The sequence below is a fragment of the Clupea harengus genome, chromosome 24 (assembly GCF_900700415.2).
Source record: "Clupea harengus chromosome 24, Ch_v2.0.2, whole genome shotgun sequence".
NCBI classification, from domain to species: Eukaryota; Metazoa; Chordata; class Actinopteri; order Clupeiformes; family Clupeidae; genus Clupea; species Clupea harengus.
The window spans coordinates 8,488,192-8,505,453 of NC_045175.1; the positions used below are offsets into that span (position 1 = coordinate 8,488,192).

At 42.5% G+C, this 17,262-nt stretch overlaps 2 protein-coding genes across 4 annotated transcripts; both read left to right on the top strand.

The window, feature by feature from the left end:
• Positions 1-6: 6 nt before the first annotated feature.
• LOC105901546 (F-box only protein 48) lies at positions 7-12,534 on the top strand. Of its 3 annotated transcripts, XR_006151593.1 has the most exons (7): positions 7-232; positions 2,187-3,896; positions 4,256-7,229; positions 7,518-7,621; positions 10,601-10,779; positions 11,071-11,152; positions 11,298-11,434. XR_006151593.1 is itself a non-coding variant. In XM_012829021.3 (5 exons), exons 3-5 carry the CDS (start codon positions 11,086-11,088, stop codon positions 12,120-12,122), a joined length of 480 nt encoding a protein of 159 aa, XP_012684475.1. In that variant the 5' UTR covers positions 7,179-7,621; positions 10,601-10,779; positions 11,071-11,085; the 3' UTR covers positions 12,123-12,534. The 3 variants fall into 3 exon arrangements, 1 of the variants encoding a protein (XP_012684475.1); XR_006151592.1 differs by having other exon boundaries at positions 4,256-7,621; XM_012829021.3 differs by lacking the exons at positions 7-232; positions 2,187-3,896 and adding an exon at positions 11,961-12,534 and having other exon boundaries at positions 7,179-7,621; positions 11,298-11,548.
• A 183-nt stretch (positions 12,535-12,717) lies between these two features.
• On the top strand, positions 12,718-16,346 carry cnrip1a (cannabinoid receptor interacting protein 1a). Its single transcript, XM_012829034.3, has 3 exons — positions 12,718-13,798; positions 14,431-14,575; positions 15,877-16,346. The coding sequence occupies exons 1-3, from the start codon at positions 13,620-13,622 to the stop codon at positions 16,039-16,041; spliced, it is 489 nt and encodes a 162-aa protein (XP_012684488.1). The 5' UTR covers positions 12,718-13,619; the 3' UTR covers positions 16,042-16,346.
• Positions 16,347-17,262: the final 916 nt, after the last annotated feature.

Genomic DNA, 17,262 nt, shown 5'->3' on the forward strand with positions numbered 1-17,262 from the left:
GAGTGTAAAAGCAGGTTTCTAGGGGTAGAGCGCGTTGTCACTTAACTTGCTAGCCTTAACTTGTACAGGCTATTTTGAAGACCTTAAACAATGCCAGCGGTTGAATTAGTTGACAGACCCAGTGGAATGTGTAGCCATTGCATATATATGCGAATTAGAAGGACTAGTAAATAGTTTTCAGTCATTTCTGTTAACTACAGCCAGTAAAATGAATCGAGGAAAATCCATCAAGGTATAGTAGTGTTCTCTACGCCCCTTCCCTACGACTGCCCTCTCGCTTGTACGTGTTGCTTAATATTGATTTCTGTGTCAACCCGAATAATGGATTTTAAACGTACGCTCCTGCCAAAATGGGGTATTTAAATTGTAGGAGTGCAAAAAATTACAGTTGTACAGCGTAATTAAGTGTACTAGTCAGCGATTTATTTCTGTGTGTACAAACCGTCATGGAACGAACTGAACGAATTCGATTTGGCGGCATACAGTTTTCAACCGAGTCCGAGACCTTTCTCCCTCTTTAAATTTAGGTTTTCCCGCTCATCGCAGCGACGACAGCTGACGACAGAGATGTTCACGAGAGGTTACGGGTCTTGATAGAGATCATACTTGATCATATCGCTAACATTTTTGGCTAATCTTTACACTACACATATTTGTTTATCCTACTTACTTACATGTAAAGACTGCAACAGCAGGTTTGCGATATTTAAAGCGAACCTCACAGCTGGCTGTTGTTGTGTAGTGTAAAACATGTGAATGACAACTCAATAATCTGTGTGAAAAAAAATCAACAATCAATATAGCCACCATAATAGTTTGACAAACTACTGGAATGAGTTTAATTAGAAAAAATGAAATGAATTAGATTATGTGCACTCTATGCTTAAATGTGTATCAAGTATAGCAAACATACGGATGTCTGAAATACAAAGGTGTATCAAAGGAACTATCCGCATGTTGAATGAAAGTTCCCCACTCTCTCCTAGAGGCCATTCACTCTTAACCTGGAATCATCCCTTTTCTCCGACATGGGTTCATCTCTAGTACACTAGGAGCAATTCAGTTGGGCCTCAGCCTGAACACCGGTGCAGAGAGCAGACCAAAGATGACATGCATATCCCAACGGATCCTCCAATTAATAGAATGACACATAACCCATGGGGAAGTGTGAAGGAAGATTTAGTAAGACAAGAGGGATTCATCATGTGTATAAAAAGGGAAAGCAATACTTAATAAAATAATAATAAACCTTTTTTCGCTACAGACCCTGCCTGAACTGAAAAGAAGAGTTTTTACTTTAAAAAAAAAAAAAATACAAATCAGTCACAACAGTGTCCTATTGTAAGAGACTTTCTGTAGAGAGCTAAATCCTCTGCTGGTTCATTTTGTGCATGAATCATACAATGACCAGGCACTGGACACCAGATATGCGCTGGAATTTTCCAAATAAGTAGATAGGCCTACTATGGAGATGACTGTGTCTGGTTATTCATCCCAGGATAAATAAACATGAATGCAAATGACATAACCCACACACCGACCAGGCCAGATCCTCTCAATGAATTTGGGTCTGGTTATACAGGCTAGTCTGTTTCTGGCAACGGTTCAAAAAGCAGTAACATTTTGATGATGCATTTTATTTGTAGCACACTTTTCATTCAAAAGAATCTCAGAGTGCCACAGAGCCAGTAGTACATAGTAAAAACATTGTTAAAACATAGTTAAAACAAACTATTATAAAAAAAACTTTATCATAGTCATGTGAAGGAGAAATAAACATGTTTGTCAATCTCCCCAGCTGCCCTGGTTATTGATGATGTAATAATAATATTAATAATAATAAACTTTATTTGTATAGCACCTTTCATGCAAAACAATGCAGCTCACAGTGCTTAAAGTAAAATGTAGGTTTGTGCTGTGTCGGAAAGTACGTGAAAAATGCAGGAACTGCATTTACAACATAACTTCACAAAATATATTGCAATACATCAGTTCACAAGCTAGCTAGCTGTTAGCAGTTTCAACTGTACTGTGCTGCTCTTGTTGTTGTTGTTGTTTGCATCTCCCGTGCTTTACAACGCTTTAGCATGTGAAGGACATAAGGTTTAGAGAACTCCATGATGCCTCTAACATAAAGTTTTGTTTTATTGTCAGTTGAAATATTCTGTGTTGATTTGTCTCCTCAGAGAAAGCTTTGGCGAGAGGAGGACATGCTTCATGCTCTTGAAGACGTGAGGTCTGGCATGACCATAAGGATGGCGTGCAGAATCTTCAGTGTCCCTCGAACGACCTTGGCTGATAGGGTGAAGGGCCGTGTGGTCCACGGGTCCAGAGGTGGACCAAAAGCATTACTTTCAGAGAAGGATGAGAATGATCTTGTGCAGTACTGTCTCTACTGTGTCCAATTTGGGTTCCCTTTCACCAGAAAACAATTGTTAGCCTTTGCCAGTTCTATAAGGAAGATAAGAAACCCAGACAGTACCGGTGTAGTTGGGCGCAGGTGGTGGAACTGTTTCCAAAAAAGACACAAAAACATTCAGACTCTATGGAGTTCAGACAAATTTCATAAAAGGAGGACAAAGCGTGCTACTAGACGTAGACTGGAGCAGTACTTTGAACTTCTCAAACATACGTTAGAAGAACATGGACTTGAGGACAAACCAAGGCAAATATACAGCTGTGAGGAGTCTGGATTTAAACTGGACAAGAACTATCAGAAGGTTTTGGCAGGCAAGGGAGCGAAAACTGTTCACCAGCACGCAAATGGGAAGGAGAACAACATGTCTGTGTTGGTGTGTTTTAGTGCTGCTGGGGAAGACGTCCCACCATTTTGTATCTACTCAGAGACATATCCCGTTAGTCCACATGCCTTATGTGACATATCCCTGTCTGGATACGTTGATGGGGAATCGTTTCACAAATGGTTCAGCCATTTTGTGAAACATGCAGTGCAGGAGCGGCCCCTCCTCCTTATACTCGATGGGCACAAAATCCACATAAATCTGGAACTGGTAACAGAGGCAAAGAAGGAAGGTATTGTACTTGTATGCCTTCCCCCAAATTCATCTGATACCTTACAGCCATTAGACAAGTCATTCCTTGGGCCTCTGAAATCACGGTTTGCCAAGTTGTGTAGAAAGGTCTGCCATGCTAACGAGTCTGTTGTGGTGGATAAGAGCCATATTGCCAGACTCCTCCATCAACCCTACGAAGGGCTGAAAAAGAAGGCGGCTGTTGTAAAAGGCTTTAAAAGGTGTGGCATCTATCCTCTGAATCCAGATGCTGTGGATTACAGCCATATCGGCCAGTCATCTTCTCAAGAACCATCTGCCGATCGGACAGAAGATCTACTCTCCTCCGAGGAAATGCTCTGCTCTTCTTTCTCGATTTCTGCTCCCCCTAAGACACCAAAGAAAGGAAAGGATGTTCATCCAAAGTCCCCTAGAGGACCAGGAGTCGCATCTTACAGTGTTTTGTCAAGTGACGAGCATGTAAACCTAATCCTTGAAAGAGAGGTTATATCTGTGAGTGACCAAAAAGTGGCTGCAGGGGAGTGGGTTGTATATCAGGAGTCAAAAGAGACTAAAGAATCCTCCATAGATGGTTGTCAACCTTTGGGAGAACAAATAATATCTACTGACAGCACAGTGGTGCCATATTGGCAAGAAGACCTGTGGAGTGCACCCATTGAAAACGAAACCATGATACAGGTCTCATCCATGGGAGAGATGGCTCTCCAAAATACAGATGAGGTTGAAGAAACTGTAGAACAGTTCAACTCTGAAATGGATATGACCGCAGACGGAGAGGAGTATGTGCTGCCCAATGAACAGGGGAGAAAAGAGACTGAGGCACAACCGGAGTCAGCACCTCTGAACAAAGGCGACTCTATTGTGGTAAGTTGGGCCATCATTTTAATGAGGATGTCATTTTGTTTCAGTCAAAAAGCAATTTTTGTTTGTTGCCTTTGATGGAAATCCACTGTTATGAATGTAAGTATGTTATTCTTGTGAATTGCACAGATACAGAGATTTATATAAAAGGTGTAAAGGTTTGTGAGTATAAAGTATATGAAAGGAAATACACCTCAAGTCCTAAGCCAGGAGTTCACTCTTCGGTTTTAATGTGCTTTTGGTGAACTGCAGATCAAAGAGGGCGGAAGTGAACTTCTGAAGTACTTCAACTCTCTGATGTTGTCTTGTTCACAACATTCTTGTTCACATTAATGACCCAACATGTTTTGCTCTCCCATCAGAGAAAAAAAAGGAAGAATTGGCGTGATGAAGACATGCTGCAAGCCCTTGAAAAGGTGGAGGGTGGGATGACCGTGAGGGAAGCTTCCAGGATCTACAGCGTTCCCCGAGGTACTTTGAGGGATAGAGTTAAAGGACAGGTCGTACACGGCACCAGACCAGGCCCTAAAAACTTGCTCTCGGGAGAGGAAGAAGAGGAGCTGTTCGACTATTGTAAGTACTGTGTAAAAAATGGTTTCCCAATCTCCAAAGCCCTCTTCATGGCTGCTGCTGTGTCTTTGAGGCATCGGAAGAACCCGAAGAACCGTCCACTCGGGAATAGGTGGTGGACGGGTGTTGTAAAGAGGAATCCTAACATCCGGGAGATGATTTTTGACCACCGTAAAGGGTGCAGACCAGTGGACCAGTACTTTGAAGTTTTTTCAAAAACCTTACAGGAACTAAGGCTAAAGGACAAACCAGGACAGATTTACAGCTGCTGTGAGTTGCCAGTGATGTGCGACCAGGATAAACACAAAAAGCCAGGCCTAAGCGAAACAAACACAAACTTTGTGTCGGTACTGATGTGCTTTAACGCGGCAGGGGATCATATCCCACCCCTCAATATCTACCCAGAGACATTTCCACGTGGCCCCTACAAGTTTGGAGGTGTCTCGAACGCCCTATACGAGAAGTCCCCCACAGGACACGTCAACGAGAGTGTCTTCCACAAATGGTTCAAGCACTTCGTGAAACACGCTGTGCATGAGCGCCCTCTCATCCTGTTGTTCGACGGTCACAAATGTCCCGCTCCTCTTGAAGTTGTCGCCGAGGCGAAACGGCAACGTGTCACACTTGTGTGCCTTCCTGAGCAATACTTGAAGGCTCCGCTGAGCGTCTCGTTCCTTGGATCTCTCCAGTCGAAATTTGCCAGAGCTGCACAGGATGCCTCCAACCTCAAGAACTCGTACATGGTGGAAAAGACGATGTTCGCCATGGTGTTCCGTAAGCCGTACGAGGAGCTCAAGAAGAAGAAGGTGGTGGTGGAGGGCTTTAAGACTTCAGGCGTCTACCCTCTCAGTTCTGAGGGACTGCGTCATGGCAATCTCGCACCACCACAGTCGAAGAACCCGTGCTCTTCTGCCAAAGATCCACCCACTTATTATTGTTCTCATGCCCTTCTCAGGACGAGTGCCCCCCCGACCTCACCCCCGCTGAAGCACGTAGACCACCCACTGGTGACAGCGCGCATGATTCAGCCCGAGGTGGTTGTGACCCTGACCCCCCCCATCGAGTTTGAAAAGAAGACCGGTAGAAGGGTGAAAGCCGTGGCGAAGGTACTCACGACAAGTGACAAGAACAAGAAGGAAATGCACAAGACTGTGAAGACCAAACAAGCTTCACATTTCAAAAAACTAAATGCGCTTCCTATACATGATAAATCCCTGGAGAAAAAGTCCAGGTCCGGTAGGGGGCAGACCAGGGTGAAACGATCCAACCCTTTAACAGAGAGGGAGGTGCCATCTGTAATGAAGAGGTCACCTCCAAAGAAACCGAAAAGAGTTGAGCTGGAGGACATGACGGAATGATCCATTTCTCCTCAGAAGCAGTGGTCCGACCTGGGAATGTGTTGAGTTCAACTGAGATTAGAACCAGAACATCCTGAATTATTCAGGAAAGACTTGACAACCCCAAGTAAATACGGTGCAGGTTTGTTGCAGAGAGAACCGTGCATGTCTCTCAAGAGGAGGAAAATATTACAGACAGGACAAGGGTCAAATGAACAGCAGAGCAGGGTACAGCAATCACTCATTTTCAAAAATGAGAAGACTGAATCCGCAGCAGAGAGATACCATACAAACTAATCGGGAAATGGATGAGATGGAGAACCTGGCCAAACCATCCACAGCTCTGAAACGACAGAGGCTGTAGATGAGAACATTTGCAAAGACACTTGACATGTCATCCAGAGACTCTTAAAGCACCCAGAAACAGGTGAATGCCTCCAGGAAAGAGAGGAGATGGAAGAGAGAGGATCTCCCTCGTCATCCCCACACTAGTGGTTTGTCCCAAGAGGCAGGACTTCACTATACTAGCATAGAATCGGTGACAACAAAGGGAGGGAACTGTTTATAAGATGTATATATGTAATGTAGACATAAGTTTTATTCAAAGATGGTTTTGAAGAATTTTTTTTAGAAGCAAATATAGATCATTAAACAATGAAAAACCAAGAGTACACGAGCTTCATTAGTGAGTTCTAGTTGTGTTCATTTGATTTACAACGGACTTACATCAGATCAACTACAATATTTAAACTCTACACCTGAATTAGACGAGTTTTTTTTTTTTTAGGAATTGTAAATACATTCTTTCAATATATATAACAATATTTAAACGATATAAACCTATTTTACTTGAAAATCATCTCTGCATGTTTTACAGTAACTTAGAAGTTCAGATGTTACATTTTTTAGACGACTCCTGATATTTTTTTAGGGAAAGAATAACCCTACAGTTGATTTTGTTTTATTCACTGACTATATGGATACGTTTTTTCTTCTAGAATCATTAGCGAATAACGAAAGCCTCAGCAGAATCCACCTAGTCTAAAGTTAGGCTTTTTGCATCTACATGGTAGCAAAGCGCCCTCTAGTTGAGTAAAACAGCTAGTTGCCAACCGTCCCTATTGGTTACAAGGTTTATCGTGGTATTTCACAATTTCATACATATTGGCCAACAATTAAAAAAAGTTTGGTTGATACCATATAATACTGTGGAAGGCACTTTTGCCATCCATGACAGAGAATTTCTACATAATGTTTTACTGCTGAACTTAACCACAAATTAATGAATAGCCCGTGGCTTCTTTTTTTGACAGCTTCCCGGAAATCAGTACTGCACATGCGTCGAGAAAAGCGTCGGGTTTAAATGACGTCATCGTTGTAAACAAATTGGACATTTAAACTGGCTAGTCGGAGAAGGGAGTGGTCAAAGGTAGACTCATATTTTTGACTCATATAAATATCGTGTGATTGTTTTTCATTCAGATTGGTAAAATGTAACGATTCATATGCGGGGAGGGGGGCGTTTAATTTTGCTGGAATTTGTCGACGTGCAGACCAGCCACAAAAGACTATTGGCAGACTGACGTTAGCTTACGCTAGTAGATTTGAAGCGGTGGGAGGAGGCAGGGGAAGCGCCCTCTGAGTAACAGAATATTTGACCAACAACCGTTTTAAAGGGCATGGTTCTGCGACTTACTGACGTTCACCCCAATTTCAGCACCAGCGCCGTCAGAGGACAGCGAAAAGGAAGTCGTTACCGAAATTGAAAAGTTGAAAATCAACAAACCCGGAATTTTAAAGAAATCCTGTCTATAAGTTCAGGTAAGAAGCTGTCTACCTGCTGTCTGATAGACAATTGTCAATGAATGTAATGTCATTAAAGTTTTGGAAGTATTTTGAAAGCATTTGGTTAGAAACCCATTTTGACAGTGACTTGCCTATGTCTACTGGATAGTCCTTTGGTGCATTGTGAAATCACTTGTAAGCAAATATATTATCCCGTTTTAATAGGAAAATAAACTCAGAATGGTTGGTTTGAACACCAAAAGGTGTTAAACTAATGTAACTAATTTAAGGTTGGGTGTAGACCTTATGTACACAAATTAAATGTGTGTGTGTGAAAGAGAGACAGTTGTTTGTGTACAAGTGTGTGTGTGTGTGTGTGTGTGTGTGTGTGTGAAAGAGAGAGAGACAGTTTGTGTACAAGTGTGTGTGTGTGTGTGTGTCCTGCATAATAGTTCCCAGCTGTAGGCAAGAGTACCTGCCGTATGGCGAGCGAGTCAGAAATGAGAATATTTTGGATACCGTTCTAAAACAGACTGCACAACACGTGTCTCGGGTCTCTCAGAGCGCCGTACGGGAACACTTTATCTCCTCCAACCGCTCGGGCTTGGCAACGTCAAAATGTGCATATTTAGCCAAACAGCAACAGCAATAACATTCCCTTCTTCATCATATAGGCCCAGTCGTCTTTGTCACTTAAGACATTTGTTGTGCAAAGCTGCTGTCATGGATTTCACCCAGTCTGCTGCACCACCCACCAGAAGGCATAGCAAGTGTAGTGCTGCTGTTATTAGATAGAACAAATTCGATTTCCAAACTCTGTACTTCGTTCAGGTATTCTGCTGTGGTCATGTTTGGCCCAGGCTATTGTGAACATGTTCCGGGGAGGGTCTGAGTGTCCGTTTGTCCATTTCACATGTTCTGGTTAATCGGTCAATCAGCATCATGTGGCTCTGCTCCATGCTTGACCCTTGACCCCATGAACCTGGCACATTCCCTCCATCCTCCCCGTCTTCTGAGTGTGAGTGTGTCGAGACTGCATACTACACATTACTAGATTAGGGTGCCTCTTACGTAACCCTCCCACATATGTGCAGACACACACACAACCACACACATATACGCACACACACATACACACAGCTGTTTCATTCCCTGAATGCTCCTATCTTCATGGTGTTTGATAATTAGGGTTACAATATTAGGAAAGTTTTGATATTCAGGTTTCACTTTCATTCTCAGACAGGGCTTGTGCTGCCAGCCTTTTTTGTGTTGCATACGTCTTGTCTCATTTTGATTGCTCAACATAGAGGTGAGGAGGATTCAGTGGAAAGATTTTGCCAGATATTTCCAGAAACCGATGCAATCAACCTGTCTCCTTAATGTTGCGCTGTAGCACACACCCAGGCATACCCTTAAGCTTTTCTCTGTTCTCTTTTCCTTTCTCTCAATAGGTCTATACAGTAATAAATGAAAATATATTATATATATATTATATGGTGTTCATCTCTACTTCCATCTATATCTCTTCCCTCCTGTCCGTACACATATGTACAGACACACGCGCACACACACACACACACATGTACAGACACACACACTTCTAATTGGTATTTTTTCACTGGATGGATGTGTTCAGACACATTGACCACATAATTATGCTATGGGAAGTCTTAACTGGCTGAAACAACAACATGATAACAGGTGGCAGAAAGGAAAAATTGAAGAATGTGTGGTCTGTGTTTGTGTGAGAGATTGTTTGTGTATGTGAACGCTCCACTGTATGTACGTGTATGGTTAGAGATTGTGTGTGTGCATGCATGTCTGTCTGTGTGTGTGTGCTTGTGCATGTGTGTGCACGGTGTGTTTACAATAGTCTACTCCAGATTCACGATTGTGCCTTGTGTTTGGTAAGCGGTGGAGGAGGCATGCCTCTTGTGAGGGTTGAGGAGAAACACGTCGTGTTTCCAACGCTTGGCTCAAACTTGATAGTTGCGCACTACCCCTGCGGAATGCAACAGGAGCGTCTCTGTGCTTGAGGCGTCCAATGCGCTATTTCCAATGCAATACTCGCTGTCACGTCTCACCGTTGTAAAAACCTCGTTTTTTGAAGACGGGGATGATTCACTTCCAATTTCAGTGCCATTTAGTGTAGGTCAACGTTAGCAAAGGTTGCCAACTCTGACACTTTTGGTGTGACATACGATTTTGTCCTGTCTCACGCTAACATGAAAAAAAAACCGTCAATGCATCTCACGCCAAAAAAGCACACCCGTCTCACCGATTTTCACCCTGAGTCAGCCTTGAAAGTTGCCAACTCTGCCGTTAACGTCCCGTGATTAGGGAGAGCAGCCAGTTTGCTAACTGTACTTCACTGCCTTGAGCTCTTATTAACAAATGCGCACAGTATAATTTGTATCTGTATGTGTCTATTCTTTCGTTTGAAGGACGGGAAACCTCGATTGTTTTCTTGGTAAATGGCGAGGTGTGTCTTCAGTATTTCCCTGTGTTTATGTTTTTAGCTTCTAGCTTCGCTTAGCATGTCACGGGGCACACTTAAGGCAGCCACGTGACATAGCGTTAGGCAGGCCTTCCACCTCGTCACACCCGTCACAAGAAGAAAGAAAACTGCACTCCAAGAGCGCGTTTTCAATATTTCTTCAACATAAAATAAAGAATTATGTGACTGCCCATTGTATTGTTTGTATTGACAACTCAATCACGGGGACCAAACGTTGATAATCTGAAAAACAGTAGAAAAGGGACGTCAGTCGGTTGTCTTCCACACTGACGTTTTGCCTGAACGCAAGTTTCGCCTAGTGCATTTACATGGCTGTCATACAATGGTCCTTGACTTCACTTCCTTGATGCAATCGCACAAACACTGCAGCCCCACATAAACCCCCTACTCTGAAACGGCACGGATTTGTCTGGCATAGAATGACCTGCTGCATGGGAAAACTGTTGCAACTTGAGTTGTACTGGTTTCTTATTGTTTCCCCCATGTGTCTGTTTCAGGACCAGTTCCTGGTTCACTCCTGGTGTCACCATTAGCTGCTGTTGTGGGGAACCACGCTGCAGTGTTTGTCTCCACCAGCTCCTCGTCCTCATTGACAACACCAGGACATGGGCACAAGCGCATCAATACTACCATCAGCCAACACTGTGCCTTTTTTGCATCTTAACTGCATAGACAGGTAACATTTGGACAATGAGCTGCTGTTGGCATTTGTGCATGTCTAGTTATATGACATATTAAAGGTGCTTGTGTGCTTTCATTTATAGTTCTTGACAGTGTCATTTTCACTTTCAGAATAGGTTATTAGGCTGACATTAAATTAATATTTGGATAAGGGTCTGCTGTTATTGTAAAATATTTCTAATTCTATAGTATGGTTATTTGACAGCAGATTCTAGAATGTTGCAATGGTGTTTGAACAGAAACAATGGACAATTGATTTCAAAACATTTAAAACATTCTTGTACAGGTCTTAAACGTGACGATGAAACAAGAAACCATGAGGAGTTCACCACTCCCCACCTCTACAACCCAAGATAAACTATCTGAAGGTAATTAACTGATTTCTAAAACTATTTTTTAAGGATTTTTGGTCCGTATCAATATGAATTGAAAGACATCCAGTGTCTGGCTGTCATGGACAGCACAAGGAGTGTATCATTTGTTTCCTGTGATAACTGCATTTTTTCTCCCCAGAATTATCCGCATTGTTGTCTATGCGAGAAGAAAACCTGCAGGACTTTACAGAGGCCTTACCACCCGAAATGAGCCTGAAGATCTTCGGTGAGCTGGACGTGAGAAGTCTGTGCCAGGCCGCGCTGACCAGCAAGCAGTGGAACCGCCTCATCGAGACCAACGACTACCTCTGGCGGAACCACTGCCTGACCGTTCTAGCTGTGTGCTGCAAAGAGGTCGCCGGAGACCGACAGGAAGGCCTGTCCTGGAAGGTTTGCTGTTTTTGTTGTAATGCATTTGTTTTGTTTTGCTCTCAATTTCAAATCAGTGTGGTGTATGGTCCCCTTACAAGGGCAAAACCTTTTCACCTCATTGGATAGCACTTTTCACTGGATTTGGTGATGTCTCTGTGGCCTCCATTTAAATGTACACTACCTGTATCCCAGGCAATGTGAACCACGGAAGGGAGAGGTGTAATTAAATGGAAGTTGAGCTCAAATATCCTTTTGCAAGGATCGGGGACTGAACCTTTAATTAGCATGCAAATTCATACCGATTTCACATATCCAGGGATAAAACCTGCAATGTCAAAATGAATGCGGCCTCTGTCCTTTTGTCTCAATAGGAATCAATAGGAATAGCTATTTCCTGTATATACATCTGTGTGTTTGGCTTTCATCTCAGGTCACCCTGGTGCGTAACTATCAGAAGAGCCGAACAAAAAGGAACTGGATCAAGGGCCGATACAGCCACATCCGCTCTGCTGACGAGATACCCCCCAACAGCATGTACCCGTTTGACGTGGAGACGTGGGGAGAGATACTCGAGGCAGAGCTGGAGAGATGACCTGTGACCTGTGATGGGTGGAGGTGGAGGTGGTGGTGGTGGTGACAGTGCTGCTGTTAGCAGTCATGGTGAACAGTCATATAGAAAATATTGATAATGTGTTTTGTGTTTGTGATTGACTGCAATTATGGCTCAAGCACCTGAAGAAACCTTTTGATTTTTTGTTGTTGTTTTTTTTTTTTTAAATCACCAGCAGATATCTTGTATATGTCTTTTGAAAATGATGTACATGAGAAAAGATTTTTTTAATGAACTATGAACATGTAAATCTCTTGAAATGGCACTTATGTGGCACAATAACACAAGTCCTATTTATTTATACTTTTAAAGGGTCTTTTATGGTAATTTTTTTGTTTAATCATGTTGCTATTTAAATATGTAACTGAATACAAGCAGATTTACTTGTCATTTACTTGTCATTTGCTTGTGTGCTTATTTCAAAACAGTGTTGCTTTAGAGACATTTAAACCTAACATAATTAGGTTGTGAACATAATAATAATAATAATAATACATTAATTAATATATATATATATCATAACATTATGAATACCTTGAATGCATAGCCAATCTATCTAATATATTCTTAAATGAGAAAAACGTCTGAATCACCTCACAGGTGTGAGCCTCAGATTGCCTTTTCTCAATATGGAGGGCAATAATTGTATTTTGACATATCCTCTCATCAATTTGATGGCTCTTCATGTACACGCTTGACTCTAAATGTAAACCAACCTCATGTGTACTAAATGACAAATGTCACAGACAAAAGTATCATCTTGTGGTGTTGGACTGCCCTGGGAGGCTGCCCATAAACCCTGAGCTTTGACTACTCCATCCTTTTTTTCCTCTCTGTTTTTATCAACACAAATAGTATGTGGTGTCATTGCGGATTTAGGTATCAGTGTTGGCAAAGCCTACTAGGTAAGATTCGACATAAACCCATTAAACATTGGTGGGTCAGTTGAGGGAGACCACCATGCCATTTCAGGACTATGGACAGGGTCACAATAATAGCTTTGGAGGAACGGCTTTTCTTGACTCTTTTTTTCAACCATGTATTTGACTAATTGCAACGGTAAATTAATATCCCGTTTCTCCCCATACGTTAGATTATGATGGGCTAGCTTCCTGCTAGACGCATTTCTCATAGACCAACAGCATACGATATTCATTCTACAGAGACGGTTGACGTTTCACTGTCTCCTGTTTGACCACAACAAAAATAGGATTGCTGTCTTGGTGGATTAACCCATATCACCAGATACATACGGATTATGTTCGCATCAGTCGACAGGCTATCCCTATATGTTGTCCGTTGTAACAGCGTTGCCAACGTATGAACTGGCTGCCTACGTCACAGCATCCTTGGGCGACTGGCAATAGCGCAAATAGGCAGTCGACGCGTCCAGAGGTTTTCATTTGTTTTAATACAGGAAGACGACGGAGGCAGTCTTACAGGCCTTTTAGTAGTCTTATAGGCCAATTTTGAGCAGTTATGGTTGACATTCCGCCTGTTATAAACATCTCGATCTCACTGAAGATCCAGCCAAATGAAGGACCAGTGTTCTTCAAAGTAGATGGGACGAGGTTCGGACAGAACAGAACAATAAAATTGCTGACCGGATCCAAATACAAAATTCGGGTGGTCTTGAAACCGACGAACGCCGAGCCAGGGTAAGTAGGCTACCTTCTCTGAATACTCCCTTTTTTGTATTTAGGCTAATATGCAGGCTGGCCTATGTGTGTAAACGTGCTATTGTTATTCATCACATCATTGCATTCATAGTAGCTGAGAATCCCGTAAACATGGTGTAGGGCTACGTTCACTGTCTTCTCTATACATATCAGCAAATTGATAACATGCAATGTAGGTTTTTTTTGGCAATACGATTGCCAGGGTATAAGCCTACATATTTTAAATTAAATTCGTTTGCTTTATGATGTAGCCAAGACGTAGCCACCGCACTATCATCAAATTACATGGCCTACTATGGGAATACGTCAGCTAATGTATAAGGTAATAGAAAACGTTGCATGTTAGCCTACAAATAGGTCTATAGGTTTTATAAGATGCATTTTTAAGTAGGCCTATGGGTTCTTTACAGGGTAGTCACTTGGCCTGCTAATAGATACAACTCCCTAACCCCAGGCTAGGTTTCTTATTTCAGTTACGAGTATCTGGTCGCTGTAGATGCCTGATGGTGTAGGCTATACGTTAACCAACAAGGTCTACTCTTAGTTTATAGAGACAACTAGTAGTCGACGCGAGTTTGTTAACTAAAGCATATTTGTGGTGGTTATGGCAGTACCATGCTCATCGGCACCGTCAAATTCCCCCTGGAGGTGGAGACCAAAGACGAGGAATCGGTGGTGTACACCGGGCTCTATGACACCGAGGGCGTGCCGCCTACCAAGAGTGGGGAGAGGCAACCTGTGCAGGTCGCCATAGAGGTAAGCGATTGGCAATCAGTTGTTGATTTTCTACGTTGGTATTTTAACGTCTATCGTGCATTTTTATCCACTTTAAGCAGCAATACGTAGTTCTGTTACAAAACTAACAAGCGAACTACCTAAAAGGCCTGCTGCAGAAACCTTGCAAACACCACCAACAGCACAGTTGGCACTGATAGAAGCTTCCCAACGCACTAACTGGGGTCCTTTGGCAGAATAGCTGGCTATGTCATGCTGTGTAAGCTTTTCTTCCATTTTTGCTGGGTGTTCCAGCCCGGAACACAGAACTACATTGTGCATATCCTGGATGGCTAGTGGGAAAGACACAGGTGTTTATCTGTCCTTCACATGACCATATGCTATCAAAATGAACCTGAGGATGGTACCAAAACTAGTTGCCTATATAACCATACCTCAAAAAGTGTCAAATTTTTTGCATAGATTCAGTGGTCAACGTGGTTGCTTGGTGGCACTATGTTTGTTGGTTGGATGAGGGAATGTGTAGGCTGTGTATGCGGGGTGTGCACCAGGTAATGTCCACGTGCCTTCACAAAAATACTACTATTTACATAATTATTAGTTATACCTTTATATGATTTCAAAATATTTTTTTGTAATGAAATACAAGTTATGACGGAGGTTCCTGTGCATTTCGTAAACAAACCAGGATGTTTTGCACAGACTGTCCTTTTCCTGATGCTGGGTTGAACAAAGATGTTTTAAGCACGACATTATAGATACAGTCTGTGATTCTGGCGAAAGGTTGTTGATATTTGAGCTCAACAGCCAATGAAATGATACCCATCCCTTCCATGCTCCTGAAGCAATGTGTTGATTGGTTGGACTTGTTCATGGGTCAGTCTGAATCACTATGTTTGTCTCATTTACAGAGCCAGGTATTTCAAGTCAGAGTAAACCTGGTTTACCTGGTAAACCTCCTAACAGAAGAGCCTTTTGGCTTCATTCCCCTTGCAAAAAAAGCCACAGGCCACTTCTCCCTGTAGGTTTACCACATTCTTGGAATCCCCCCAGGACTGTGTACAAACACCAGAGATGTTTGAGTGCATACCACTGAAATGACAGCTAGAGGACCCTGAGAAGTGATGGGGTGAATTTAACAAAAAGTGTATTTAATTAGAATACAATTAGAACTGACTGCCTGTCATCCCAATAGGCTCTGAGATTACAAGTCTATAACTGAGTCGTTATATACAGAATTGCTTCCTTGTTGACAAACACTACTTCCTCCCTCTTCCCTTCTCTCTCTCTCTCTCTCTCTCTCTCTCTCTATTCATTTTTAGTTCAAAGATGCTGGCATGTTTGAGACCGTCTGGCAGGTCAAGTTCTACAACTACTACAAGAGGGAGCACTGTCAGTTCGGCAACAACTTCAACTGCATCGAGTACGAGGTCAAGCCCAACGAGACTCGCAGCCTGATGTGGATCAACAAAGAAGCCTTCCTCTAGGCCCCCACCCCCCACCCCCAACCCCCTTCTGAGAGACTGGGCTGAACGCACGGCGAGGAGACTCGCCACTGTCACCATCACAGCACTGTGAACTGCGTTTTGGGTGGTTAGGCGAGGAGGAGTTGGCGGACATTTCGGAGCGAGAGATTATTTTTTGTTCTTCTTAATGACCTTTCTCTGTGCATCCCCATACAATAGCAGGAAGCAGGGGGCGAGTGTGGTTCCCTATACGTCTCTCTTTCATTCCCTATCTCTCTCTCTCGCTCTATCTCTATCTATCCATCTACCTGTCTGTCTGTCTATCTATCTGTCTGTCTGTCTGTCTCTCTCTCTATCTATCTATCTATCTATCTATCTATCTATCTATCTATCTATCCATCTACCTGTCTGTCTCTCTCTCTATATCTATCTATCTATCTATCCATCCATCTACCTGCCTGTCTGTCTCTCTCTCTATCTATCTATCTATCTATCTATCTATCTATCTGTCTCTATATCTGCACCCAAATCTGCAGCTCTCAGTTCTGTGTTTGTTGCAGGAACGAGAGAGGACTCTTTTGTCAGCCGTGGTCCTCTCCAGAGCTTTCGCTCACGGCACAGCTGTGAGAGGTATCTTTCTGTGAACAGGGGCAAAAAGGGGATCTACAAAAGGGTGCTGCATACATTATAATGCCAATGCTCTCATGCTATTAAATATAGAGGAAGACGGCAACCTTTGGTGGTTCGATCAGCTTGTGAAGTGTATGTATTTAAGTGTGAATGTGGTGAATGTGTTGATGTGAGAGTGAACTTAACTATCTACTACTGCCCATTCCATATCAATTGGTTGTGTTGGTATTGTTTAAGGATGCATACCCTACCTTTGTTTAATTTGCCTGTTATGTCAGAGAAGCACAAAGTGGTTAAGGTATCGAGTCAAGGGTTTTATCGTCAAAAGTAAGAACAGGTTTTTGTCTTTATATGCCTTGTTGAATCTTGTGTTTACGTTTTCTTTGCTCACATGCATATATAAATATCTCATTCACAGCTTTTCTTATGTGATCATTTGTATGCTGCCTTGCTTGTTTGTGATTTTTGATTCTTTTATGAATATATCAAGTTGCATTGCTTGACAGCTTCCTATGTTACTTTGATCTGAATGAAGAAAGCATTGACATATATCACTTGAATCATGTACACCAGTGCCACCTGAAAAAAAAAACAAGACAATGCAATAAATAC

Excerpts from the sequence above, each read along its gene's own strand:
- LOC105901546 (XM_012829021.3), top strand. The coding sequence starts at position 11,086 with ATGAAACAAGAAACCATGAGGAGTTCACCACTCCCCACCTCTACAACC. Across the intron at positions 11,153-11,297 it reads CCAAGATAAACTATCTGAAG|AATTATCCGCATTGTTGTCT; the intron begins GTAATTAACTGA and ends TTTTCTCCCCAG. Across the intron at positions 11,549-11,960 it reads AGGAAGGCCTGTCCTGGAAG|GTCACCCTGGTGCGTAACTA; the intron begins GTTTGCTGTTTT and ends CTTTCATCTCAG.
- cnrip1a (XM_012829034.3), top strand. The coding sequence starts at position 13,620 with ATGGTTGACATTCCGCCTGTTATAAACATCTCGATCTCACTGAAGATC. Across the intron at positions 13,799-14,430 it reads CCGACGAACGCCGAGCCAGG|TACCATGCTCATCGGCACCG; the intron begins GTAAGTAGGCTA and ends TGGTTATGGCAG. Across the intron at positions 14,576-15,876 it reads CTGTGCAGGTCGCCATAGAG|TTCAAAGATGCTGGCATGTT; the intron begins GTAAGCGATTGG and ends ATTCATTTTTAG.